At 42.2% G+C, this 11,586-nt stretch overlaps 2 protein-coding genes across 6 annotated transcripts; one reads left to right on the plus strand and one right to left on the minus strand.

Annotated features, from left to right (window-relative positions):
* Window positions 1–4,098: 4,098 nt before the first annotated feature.
* On the plus strand, window positions 4,099–5,616 carry LOC108072677 (magnetosome-associated protein MamJ). 4 transcript variants are annotated; one of them, XM_070285375.1, is made up of 3 exons: window positions 4,099–4,340; window positions 4,464–4,655; window positions 4,728–5,616. In XM_070285375.1, exons 1-3 carry the CDS (start codon window positions 4,262–4,264, stop codon window positions 5,513–5,515), a joined length of 1,059 nt encoding a protein of 352 aa, XP_070141476.1. In that variant the 5' UTR covers window positions 4,099–4,261; the 3' UTR covers window positions 5,516–5,616. The 4 variants fall into 4 exon arrangements, with proteins under 4 accessions (XP_070141476.1, XP_070141474.1, XP_017019407.1 ...); XM_070285373.1 differs by having other exon boundaries at window positions 4,100–4,340; window positions 4,713–5,616; XM_017163918.3 differs by having other exon boundaries at window positions 4,106–4,340; window positions 4,485–4,655; window positions 4,713–5,616.
* Window positions 5,617–7,510: 1,894 nt separating this feature from the next.
* On the minus strand, window positions 7,511–10,185 carry ArfGAP3 (ADP-ribosylation factor GTPase activating protein 3). Of its 2 annotated transcripts, XM_017164086.2 has the most exons (7): window positions 10,167–10,185; window positions 9,938–10,059; window positions 9,529–9,852; window positions 9,189–9,305; window positions 8,938–9,090; window positions 8,004–8,874; window positions 7,511–7,944 (listed from the first exon to the last, which is right to left on the minus strand). In XM_017164086.2, exons 2-7 carry the CDS (start codon window positions 10,016–10,018, stop codon window positions 7,787–7,789), a joined length of 1,704 nt encoding a protein of 567 aa, XP_017019575.1. In that variant the 5' UTR covers window positions 10,019–10,059; window positions 10,167–10,185; the 3' UTR covers window positions 7,511–7,786. The 2 variants fall into 2 exon arrangements, with proteins under 2 accessions (XP_017019575.1, XP_070141447.1); XM_070285346.1 differs by lacking the exons at window positions 9,189–9,305; window positions 10,167–10,185 and having other exon boundaries at window positions 9,938–10,160.
* Window positions 10,186–11,586: the final 1,401 nt, after the last annotated feature.

Here is an 11,586-nt window from a genome sequence, read left to right on the forward strand (position 1 = left end):
ATTGAGTGTACAAATATTTAAGCAATATCTAATCTTCTGAATTTGTATTTCAGCGAGAAAGAAGAAAAAGGAAATTTAAACCATTGCATAAAATTAAGCTTAGAAAACCTTGAATGTTGAATGTTTAAAGTTCTCCAAGCATTAAAAAATCATCACAAAAAATGTTTATTTAATTCACAAACATTATGAAATAAATGTTTAGTTATAATCTTCGATGTGAACAATTTTTAAAAAATTTTATTAAATCACATATGTACACAGAAAAAATGGTAGAACGAAAAAATCAAGAATATTTTTCTTGATTTTTTCGATGTGGTGGATTAAAATTTTTAAGTACGATTCGGGGTTAGACAGTCGAGTTAATCCCGTTTCGGGATTAAATGACAAATTAAGCCTAAAAATTCTTGAATCAATCCCGTTTCGGGATTAAATGGCAAATTAAGCCTAAAAATTCTTGAATCAATCCCGTTTCGGGATTAAAATTACCAATTAAGCCTAAAAATTCTTGAATCAATCGCGTTTCGGGATTAAAATGACAAAATGAGCGTAAGAATTCTTGAATTAATCTCATTTTGGGATTATAGAGGCATAATAAGCCCAAACATTCTTGAATTAAGCCTAAATATTCTTAAAAATTTGGTGAGAGCAGCAAATCTATTTTTAGCTCAGAGAGAGAGAGATAACATTTTTGCTCTTTCCTTGAAACTGTATGTATTCGCGTTCCCGACATTAGCTTTTGATTTGACTCAGTGGCCCAGTTGGTAAGCGGACGGTCTGTGATTTCTGAGACATGGGTTCGAGTCCCGACCGGGAACTAGGAAAAGTAAGTTAAGTGGCTTTTAATAAGATTTATACATTAATATAATTAATTTAATAACCATTTGTAGCTTTATAATTACAGATTTAAATAAAAACTTCTCTTTCACTTCTCACTAAGAACTTTAGAGGGATTAAATCAAGGGTTTTTGGGATTAAAATAATTAAGAATTTCGGGGACTAAATCGAGAAAAAAAAATTTTTTTTTTTTAATTAAATTTAAATTTAAATTTTTAAATTAAAATTTAAGAATGTTTGAGATTAAATTAAGAAAAATTGGGATTGAAATTTTTAAGGTTAGCGGGATTGAATCAAGAATTTTCGAGATTGAAAAAATTAAGTATGTTCGTTCTTATATTAAGAAAATCCGACCTTAGCTCGAAATCATGCCCACTTGGGATTGATTTTGGCGACTTTATCCCGGATTTTTTTTTCTGTGTAGTATGTAAATAAATTTCATTAAAAGCTTAATAGTGTTGTACTCGCATAAACTTTATTCCCGAATCAGAATTTATTTAAACATTTAATCCGGAATACACACTTAAAAATGTATCGCATGCTTACATCAAGAATAAAATTCTTCTCTTATTTCAATCCGCTTCGCGGGCAAAATGGCCGATTTGGAATATGACCAATATCGGGCCAGAAGCACATCTTTCGAAAGGCAGCATCGGGGGACCCGCGGCATGACCGCAATGTCGAGCTGCCTTGAATTGAGTTAATTTTAATTTGAGTTGATTAATTGCATTGTCAGGCTGGGTGAAGTGTCTTGGCCCTTCTGGTCAGGACCAACTGAAGGCACGCTGGTACCGCATGCCAAGTGTTAAATGTCAGATCAACGCGTTTAACCAAATTTGGTGACACATGAGCGGGATGGAATTAAGTAGAGCTGAAAAGCGACCATCATGCATGGATGGTGCGGAAGTGCGTTTCGAAAATATAATTACTCGCCGTATGGTAGAAATTCGTATAATCAGCTTCGCTCTTTGTACGGTAGCTGGATTGGCGATGTCCAACGCCAATCGGTCACAAATTGCCTTTTAAGCAAAAATCATTAAAATTCCGTTGGCATATCGGCACTAATGTCGAGCATTAGGTAGTTTGTTTTTTCCTTGGGCTACTCTGGGGTCTTCTGTATCGGATTTCGTCTATCTAGTGCCGTGGACATTCGATTTAATGGTCTTGGGTGTTCCAAATTAGGGAATTAAATGGAACGTAAAAAAATAGAAACGAAAAAAGCCACCAAAAAACATCTCACAATTTGCATAAACAGCCGTAGCCGGGAGCTGATAAACAGGTGTCGAACAGGATATAAAAGTCGATTGGGTTTTATTTTTATTTGCTTGGTTTTTTCCCCATTTTTGAATGGGTTCTTCCTTGTCGGGTATGCTGATAAAAATGTGCATTAAAAGTTTAATGTTTGTTCGCCTTTACAATAATTTAAAAAATGATGTTATTAATAGCACACTTCAGAAAAGTTAAGTCTTACAAAAAAAAAATTACAAATAACTAAACCAGAAGTCAGAAAAAATTATATCATCAAGATGACCCAATTGACACAATTGAGTAGTCAAATTTAGTTTTATATGATTATTACTAACTATATATGTTTAAAAATATATTATGTTACTTTTCGGATGTATAATGTTATACTCAAAAAGATCAATAAGCTCTTCCACAATATTTTAAATATTTCGTATTAAAGGAAAAATATTTCATAATTTATTTAGTAATCTGTTTTTCTTCTCTTATAGAATTAAAATTATGTAACATTTTTGTTGTATCAAATTGATCCCAAAACTTGTATAAAGACAGTATTTGTATGTGCAAGTGAAGGAGAAGAATGCACACAAACCATCGAACTGTACTCAATTTTTCAGAAAATGTGTGCACAAGTCTATCTACAATCTACATATTTTTGTATAACAATTGTTTTTAGAGTTACGATGGCTCCTGTAGAGGTGAAACAATTGTAAAATAAATTGGATTTGCGTGGGATCTATACACATACATTTTTCTATACAGATTTTATAGCTCCGGTACCAATGGTCCCGAAGATTAAGGTATACGAACCGATGGATACAAAAACATTGTAATTCTAATCTTTTTTGAGCTTATTTATTTTAGGTTGTCGCAAAATTCTACCCCCAGGATCCTTGGCTTGGCCACTAGAGTAAAAAGGAAATCGGTTTTCAAATGCTGAAGCCAGAGCATCCAAAGTTCGCTACGTTAATGTAATTCAGCTTTGTTTATTAGTAAGTGAGGGCTATTGTCATGCGAAGCACAGTCATTTTTGGCCCAAGAATTATGAGGCATTTGCATATAGAATTGATATTTTGGAATATGTTTTGGATAATTATAAATCCTTTTGGAAAAAATACAAAGTGTGAATTACCAATATGAGTGGTCCCCAACTGGCTAAGCTGGATGAAGTCATTCCCCTAGTAAGCGCTTGATACACTTCCTCATAGGCTTAGAAATACTTATCTCAAAACACTGCTTTTTGCTATTCGAAAAATGAAGTCAATTTAAATTGCAATTCTGCTGCAGATGACTTTTCCATCATTCATCCGGGTCTCATCAGAAGTTAACAGCGACAGTTGAAAATATTAAACAAAACGGCATTTTGACAGTCTGCGCATCCGGGCGTAAGATTAATGTGAACGGGCGACAAACGGTAGGAGCTTCACGGTGGCCGATGCAAGGAGAAACCCCTCCGTAATGGACATTTAAGAGGCCCATCTGGCACCCCCACAGGAACTTTAGCTGACGTCAACTATCTTCTGAATCACCGCCTGGCTTCATGCTGATCTACTCTGGATTGCTCATGCAGCGCATGTCTTGGGCTGGCTTTTTAATTCACATTGCGGCGCACTTCTATCAGGGCGATAAGGCACACACGCACCCATAAACCTGGGTCCGCCTTTCCTGGCTGTGGGGCTTCGGAATGACCTTAAAATTAAATTGCCAATTGAGATTTTATGGCCCACATGTGTCCTCACGGCTGCATGGATATTTTTGGCGGTCCGAGTCCGATCTTTGGCCCAGTACCACTGTCCAATTCGGTCCACCGGTCGACGGGCACTTTGGTAAAACGAACTCCGCAGTGCGACGATCAGCGTCGCCAGCAATTGTAGTCGCTAGGCGGATGGTTCGCACGTTCCCGCGATGATCCCCGCTGCATATTAAGCAGTGATCGGTCGCTGCCTTTGGGTATATCCGATTTTTTGCGAGCGTCTCTCATTATGCTGGCCTTTTTGCGCCGCGCCGCCTATATAAATCTAACTCGCTGCCCTGAACAGACATCACTTCTTTGGTGGAAACTTCAGTGACAAGTTTAGCTCCTGTCGTGATCAGTACCCGCAACCCCGTGTCCAATCTCTCCGACCCCTCCAAGGATTTAATTCAAATTCGTTCGCCCAACCGTATCTTAAAGCAGCCCGAAATGAAGTTCAGTGTGGCCCTGGCTCTGATGCTGATCGCTGGGATTGTGGCCAGCCTCGATGCCCTGCCCGCCAGGAAAAGTGAGTCTACCGCCAAAAGGATTACGCATTCGCAGCCCCTTGAATCACTCACAAACCTCACAAATTTCACAAATCCCACCCATCCCCGGTTCCATTCCCATTCCATTCGCTCCACTACTGAAGACCGGCAATTCCTCGTTCCAGGAATGGTTTACTACCAGCAGCCTGCCGCTGCCGAATGGTACGGAGGAGCGCCCCAGCAGAGATTCATGTACATGCAGTATGTGCAGCCTGGCCGAACCCACGCTCGCTCCACCCAGGCGGCCAGCGCCCTTGTGGCCGGCGAGACCGTCGCCACCGGCACCTACCTGAAGGGTAAGCAGTACCATCATCTATGCCGGCCAGCACTAACCATACACTCCCTAACCAAAGATTGCAATCACGCAGAGTCCGACCTCAGCGCCGAGGGAGTTCAGGGCGAGGACGTTCTGGCTGCGGCCGGAGCCCACGGCGCTAGCTCCGTGGCCGAGGCCTTCCCTGACCAGGCCCCTGTCGTCCAGGTGGCCATCGATGCCGATGTTGTGCCTCAGGCCGAGTCGGAGGCCGAGCCGGAGCCCCAGCCTGAAGCTGCTGATGATGCCGCTAAAGTGCCGCGTGACTTCAACTTTGCTGCCGAGGAAGCCGCTGTCGCCGCCGTTGCAGCTGAAGACGAAGCCGTTCCCCTGCCAGTGGCCGAGGCCGAGCCCGCACCCGCTCCGATTGCTCCGGTTGCCCCCGTTGTGCCTACTCGCTACTTGCCAGCCAAGAAGAAGGTGATTGTCGAGCTGGATCAGTCGCCCGAAGAGGAGGAGCCCCAGGCCGCCGCGATCGAGGATGATGAGGAAGCGGAAAACGCCGTGGCCGACGATGTCGAGGAGGACGAAGAGGAGCTGGCAGTGCCCGCAAAGCCCGTCAACCCTGTCCGCGTGCCCAATGCCCGTCGTCCAGTTGCTAAGAAGCCGGTGAAAGCCGCCGCTCCGGCCGGAGGCAAGCCATCAAAGAAGCCCGCCGCCCCACTGCCTGCCGGTACCTTCTTCCCCATCGACTTTGGAGGCACCAATGGTGGCGCCATCGCTATCGCCAACTCCTTTAGCACAGGCGAGGGCGGATCCGCCACTAGCCACGCCATCGCATACGGTTCCCCCGACTCCGCCAGCCGCCGTGTTCGCCCCAACCCCAGCAAATTCCGTCACTAAGCATCTCCTTGACGGCCATCCCCATCACTCCGGGCCTCAGCAACTCGCAATCAAACCAGTCTATTAAGATTCTCTTGTAATTAGTAGGAAAATTGTCCATCCTTGAGAGCATTCAAATAAAGTTCTATTTCTGTTGTTTTCAAAAGTTATGTCTAAAGTAATTGACTCGGGGATATTTTCGGAGTACAAATGCACCACACAATGGGAAGGACAATGCAGAGTTTCGATAACATATTTAGGAAATATTCTCCAATAAAGGCTGTCTCAATAATCACCTTTCAACCAGGTAAGATAATCAAGTGATTACAGACATACGATATATGTTCAAAATAATAAAGCTGCGCATAGATGAATTTGTACCAATCAAAATATGAACTTGTTTCATAAAGATATTTTGATGTTTACCTTAAAAGTTCCATTTTACCTTTTATATAGGTGTTTTGATGTTTTTATTTTTAGACAGCATTTGTAATATTCTTGAAAGCAATTATAACAAATCATAGGAAAATAAAGGTCCTATATATGTTACGCTCTTAATGTTCTGAAATACAATACCTGCAGGTAGTCTATGAAGATATTTAAGCATGTATAAACCATCATCAGTTGGCATCGAATGCTAGTCAATTATATTTTTGCATGCCGTGATAAATGAAACTCAGTTTTAGAAACGTATTTCTAAATTTTTTACAAAAATTGTTTGAAAACGTAGCATCAAAATCCAAATCTAAAGTCTTGTTTTGAGAATCGTTTGAAATGCCGAAATTCCTGTTGATGTTTTGCATATCACCACGGTTCAGGCGGATCCTGTAAATGGACCTAACCTTGCAAGTCGACAATTTTTAACCCATTTGACAAAACTATTTGTCTTAAGAAATACTCTTCATTAGTAAATTAATATCATAATTTCTATGAGCATTATTTTCAGAAAAAAAACCTGATAATAAGAAGATAAGTAACGCAAACAAATTTTTTCACATAATGAATTCATATAATGAATTCGGGTGCAGAGCTCCCTCCTGCTTTGAGCAGGAAGGTGCTCTTACGAATTGAAATCGTGACTGTGTTTGGCGCTTCTTAAGGCTCGTAAAAGTAAGCATTTTCGCATTCTAAGGGTATTTGATTGCCCTCCTGGTGAATGCAATGACAGCGTCGGCCCTTTGGATTTGGCCTCTACTTTGACGGGGCGTCTGAATGTTTCCCTGGTTTTTGAGGTAAGACGGATGTGCCGGATTTTCCATCTTGTTGAAGAGGCAGCTCTTGGCAGCTCTAGGTTAAGCGCCCTAGGAACTCGTGATTCACTACGACCATTCATTTAACCTGGGAAACGGGTGACTAATAATTCCTCTCAGCTTCTCAAGGGCTATAAGTACCTTTTGTCTGTGGTTTGCTGGGGTCCCATTAGAGGTCTGGTACAGGCGCCTTGCTCAGTGAGATTTGTCGATGAAGCTGTTTCACCAGTAGACAGGATGGCTGCTTATTTACTTTTAAAAGTCCCTTGACTGTTTTTAATTAGGATAAGGAATAAAATACCTACTGCTTGCACACCGAACGTTTTCTTGCACCCGTTTCAAACTTTTGCTATATTTAACAAAACAAGCGTCCTAATAGGCTTCAAAAGTTAAAGGTTATTAAAAATAAGCTCGATAAGTATTTTAAATTTTGAAATGCCTCTAAAATTCGTTTTTATTACTGAAATTTTATACGTATTGATTTTAAGGCGATTTATAGTTTAGCTAAAAATAGTTCCAATTCAGATTTACGGGCCGCAACAGATACAGCTTTAGAAATATTCATATTTACACCGTCAACTTAATTACTGCAAACCCGTGACTTTTAAAAAGCAATAGTATTGCACAGCTAAGTTGAATCAGTCACCCACGCGCCATGAGAATTGAAATGAAATTGCCTTAAGACGCTTCTTTCTCCACATATACATAATATCTATATATACCATATATATGTTTTCATGATTGAATATTTAAAAGACACTGGGCGTATTTTTACAGCTCTTTTCACTGCATGGATTTAGTTTCATTTTCTGCCGTTGTATTTCATATATTTAAGAACGATACGTGGTAAGCAGAATGCATACTGCTCCCCTGATGCTAGGCTAAGTTTCTAACTGCTTGGAATCCTTCATAACTTTCTGCATATTTGCTAAATGTGTGACTAATATATAAAAACGTTAAAATTAGTCTGCCCTCCGGCTCCGCTAGTGGTCTTCTTCGCGATGCCGCTGTCTCCTAGGGCAGCACGGGCATCTAGCCGATATCAGTAGCCGTATTTGTCCTGCCACGAGGTCATCACGTCGTTGGCCAGATTGCTTAGTCGACCAGCCACTTTGTGCACGCCTTGGCGCACGCTCTCCTTTACGCTCTCCACATCCAAGTCAGGAGCACTGAAATTTACCGATGACGAGTAGCCACCGCCTGCAAAAGTACAATTCTCAATCTGCGTCCCAGACGAAAGAAACTCAAGTGTGACTCACCCCTAGTGCCAGCACTGCTGCCCGGAGTGCCGTCGCCGAAATAGTCCGACGATGATATGGCTCGCGATCCCTGGAAGCGGTTTAGGCTAGCGCTAATGTCAGCTGGTGACTGTTCGCTGGCGAAGTACTGGTCGGAGCCGAAGCCCTTGGAGTTGCCGAACTTTTGCTGGGCGATCACGGGATCATTGCTGACAGGGCCTTTACTTTTTCCAGTTGATTTCGTGGCGGTTGTGGCAGTAAATCCACTGCTAGATCCGCTCTTTCCCGGAGCCGACGCCTTGGTGTTGTCATAGGCATTGCTGGTGGCGAACATAGACGTTATGTTGCTGTGGGTGCCGCCAATGGGCTCTATTGTCTCGTAGCCCAGTGAATCCAGTTCAAACTTATCCAGCTTGCTGGATCCGTTAGCGGAGCTTTCTCGCTTCTCGCTGGAACCAACTGCCCCACCGCTGCTGCTGTTTCCATACAGGGAATAGTCGGTGAAAAAGTTGTCGTTCTCCAGGGCGGAAAGCTTGCTCTTAGGGGCCGCCGTTTGCTGTATGGTCTCCATGTCGGCAATGGCTGAATGGGCCACGTCTGAGCCACGCAGGCTAAAGCCCATGCCCAGGCGCTCCATCTGCTTGGCCTTGGCTGGATCCATGTTTTTCAGCTTGGCTTCCTCACGAGTCTTCTGCAAAGAGAGCTCCTGGTACGCTAGTCGCATGCTGGCCACCGTCTCCAGCTCCTCCTCGGCCGTCTGCGGTTTGTCCGCGGGCACTGCCTGGGCGATAGATGTCTTCATCTCGTTGGCAGCGTTTGCACGTGCTTCGATGTCTGCGAAGTTGGTCTTCACCTTGGTAGCTCCCAGGCCTCCAACTTTACGAGCACCCAGCTAAAAGGTTAAGCAACAAATCGTTATAGATGGTCTGGGTTGTTATGCAGCATAGAAACGTACTCCTCCCTTCTTGGGCTGAATCTTGCGAACCCCAATTGAAGATGGAACTGTTGGGGCCGCGACCGAATTGAGCAGATCTACGCTGGGGGCACCTCCACACAACTGTGCCTCTAAGTCGGCAACTGGAGCAGCGGTTGTCGGCTTTCGATCAGGCTGGAAATAAATGAAAACGTCAGTCCTATCCTGGTCCTGGGCGTCCGGAAAAATCAAGAGAACTTTGAAGGCAAGCGGGTGCGTGTGCGTCCTCCTACCTGGCTGAAGTTGTTGTTCTCCACATTGAAGTTATCCTCGCTGTCGCACTGTGCAAAGAAGTCCTCTTCCTTGGCGGCCTCGTTGCCTTCGCTCTTGTCTAAATGCTCCAGATGCAGCTGTATTGTATTGGACATGGCGGGGGTCGAATTGGAGATTGGAAATCAGGAGTGGGTGGCAAGCAGGTTGGGTAAGCAGAAGTCGGGGCAGCAAAGCAAATGTTAATTAAGTTGTTCGGTCTATAGATCTCCATGCAAGAGCATAAGTATGTAACGGGTAACTCAACTTCATCATTTTTGTATCCCTTTTTCAGACATACAATAAGAAGAATACAAAGCTCACCTTGTTGCTGTGCACCTTCATGGCCTGCTGGGCCTGAGCTACCAGCTTGTCCCGGTAGAGCTGCGCCGCCCGCGAATTGTACTTGACTTGGGCGTCTGTGCTGCTGCAGTTGTGCGCCCGGAAGAACTGTGCCGCGTTCGCATTGCCGCCCAACTGCATCTGGCGCAACTGCAGCCATGTCCAGTTAGTGTCCAGATTGGTGCTCCGCACAAAGGTCAAGTGCACGCCCAGATTGCGGTGAACTGCCGAGCAGTCGATACAAATGAAGATGCCATAGGTAACCGATGACCAGGTCGGAGCCTTGGCCGCGCAGTCGAAGCAGGACTAAACGTCGGAACGGCGCAAAGTTGAACAAAGTAGGATTAGCATTGGAGGCCCAAGAGCAAACAGTTCCAAACGTGGCACTCACTTTGTTGGCTGGCTGGGAGCGCAGGCGACTGAAGACGGACTCGATCTCCTGCTTGGTTGGGGCAGCAGCTGCGGTGGCCATAACGAATCGTTGGATCTGATCGGAGTGGCTGGTACAAGGCACTAAAACGGGGGACGTTTATTTATGTATCTTTAACGCGCTTGTTTTGCACTTGACAAAATACTGGCCACAATACCAGAAAAAAAGTCTATTTTTTTTCAGAACGTACGTGGAAGTGTTGTCAAAACATCGATGTTGCTATCGATAACATCGATGTTTTTTAAGTTGACGATACACCGATGTACATCAAGAACTATCGATAACTTCAAAAAGTCGGCGCTACCTTGAATGAAATGTCTCGATCTTACTATACAAGCATAAAATAAATATCCTTTCGAAAAGTTCAGAGCGAAATTGCTACATATTTATAATATGCTAATATTTTAAAGAAATGGCAGAAAAAGGATCACAAAGGGAATATTAATTCAAAGTTGTTCTTATTTTTCTCTGCGCTAGGTTTTTTATATAAATTTTTGCTGCTTTTAGAAAATTTATCTTCTGTTAGTACCAGCTTATAGGAACATGTATAATAATATATTACATTAATATTAATACTGGCATGACACTGCCGCATTAATTAGAGACTTCATTAAAGATTTGACAGCGCTATAGAGTTTTACACAAGTGCGAGCAAGACGACTATATGGCGCTCTAATGCATTAGAATAATGCATTAGCTACTTCATTGGCGCGATAATCGATAGATCTACATATTATATACTCGATAACAAAATACGGGTTTAATGAAGAAAATTGTAATTGAAAAATGTATTAGCCAGTTCATTGACAGTATGGTCTCACAATGAGAATTTTATTTTTATATCATTTCGCTTGTTTTTTGAACTGAAAATATATTAGAAAATTAGCAAAAATAATATGTTTTGCGGTAGCAAGGTTCTTGCGCTGTAAAATTAATTAAAATTATTTTTTTTGTAATAATTTTAAAAAATTTAAGCATTATAGGTTAAAAACACAAATTTAAAGGATTCTGCATTTATTTATGCAAGAATACTTCGACGAGGAATTCAGAAATTCATAATAATACGTCGCGAATGGCGGCCGTTTTTTTTGTTTACCTTTTACGGTCGGTGTGACCGTAGTCGTATTACCAAAATAATCCAAGCAAAATCCAACCAAAATGACAATATAGTTGACTCTTTCAAGGTTTTAATGAAGTAGCTAATTAATGAAAACTGCATTACAGTATCATATGGGCATAATCATAATAATTAAAGATTATTTAGGATAATACAAAAGGTTATTTCCGTGTATTTTGACTGTGTTTTGGTTGATAGTTTAGCGTCCGACTGAAAATATCGGATAACTATCGTGACACATCGTCGATATTTTCAGTAAAACAGTCATTCTGTCCTATAGAGAATTCCCTGATGGATATCCCTTTTGTATTCCCCTATATAATCTTTAATATTTTGAAACTACGGGACATTTAACAATTCAAAACGACTATATGACTAAACAACTGAAAATATCGGCGATGTATCGCGATAGTCAGCTGATATTTTCAGACGCAAAGGGAACAACACAAAAACTGAGCCGTTTTAATTTAACAAAAAAAATCGTAGTTGCAAG

Source organism: Drosophila kikkawai, chromosome 3L, assembly GCF_030179895.1.
Source record: "Drosophila kikkawai strain 14028-0561.14 chromosome 3L, DkikHiC1v2, whole genome shotgun sequence".
NCBI lineage: Eukaryota > Metazoa > Arthropoda > Insecta > Diptera > Drosophilidae > Drosophila > Drosophila kikkawai.

Coding starts and splice junctions, on each gene's coding strand:
- LOC108072677 (XM_070285373.1), top strand. CDS start 4,262: ATGAAGTTCAGTGTGGCCCTGGCTCTGATGCTGATCGCTGGGATTGTG. Junction 4,341..4,463: donor TGCCCTGCCCGCCAGGAAAA/GTGAGTCTACCG, acceptor CCACTACTGAAG/ACCGGCAATTCCTCGTTCCA. Junction 4,656..4,712: donor CACCGGCACCTACCTGAAGG/GTAAGCAGTACC, acceptor CCCTAACCAAAG/ATTGCAATCACGCAGAGTCC.
- ArfGAP3 (XM_017164086.2), bottom strand. CDS start 10,018: ATGGCCACCGCAGCTGCTGCCCCAACCAAGCAGGAGATCGAGTCCGTC. Junction 9,306..9,528: donor TGAAGGTGCACAGCAACAAG/GTGAGCTTTGTA, acceptor AATACAATACAG/CTGCATCTGGAGCATTTAGA. Junction 7,945..8,003: donor CAGCAGTGCTGGCACTAGGG/GTGAGTCACACT, acceptor GTACTTTTGCAG/GCGGTGGCTACTCGTCATCG.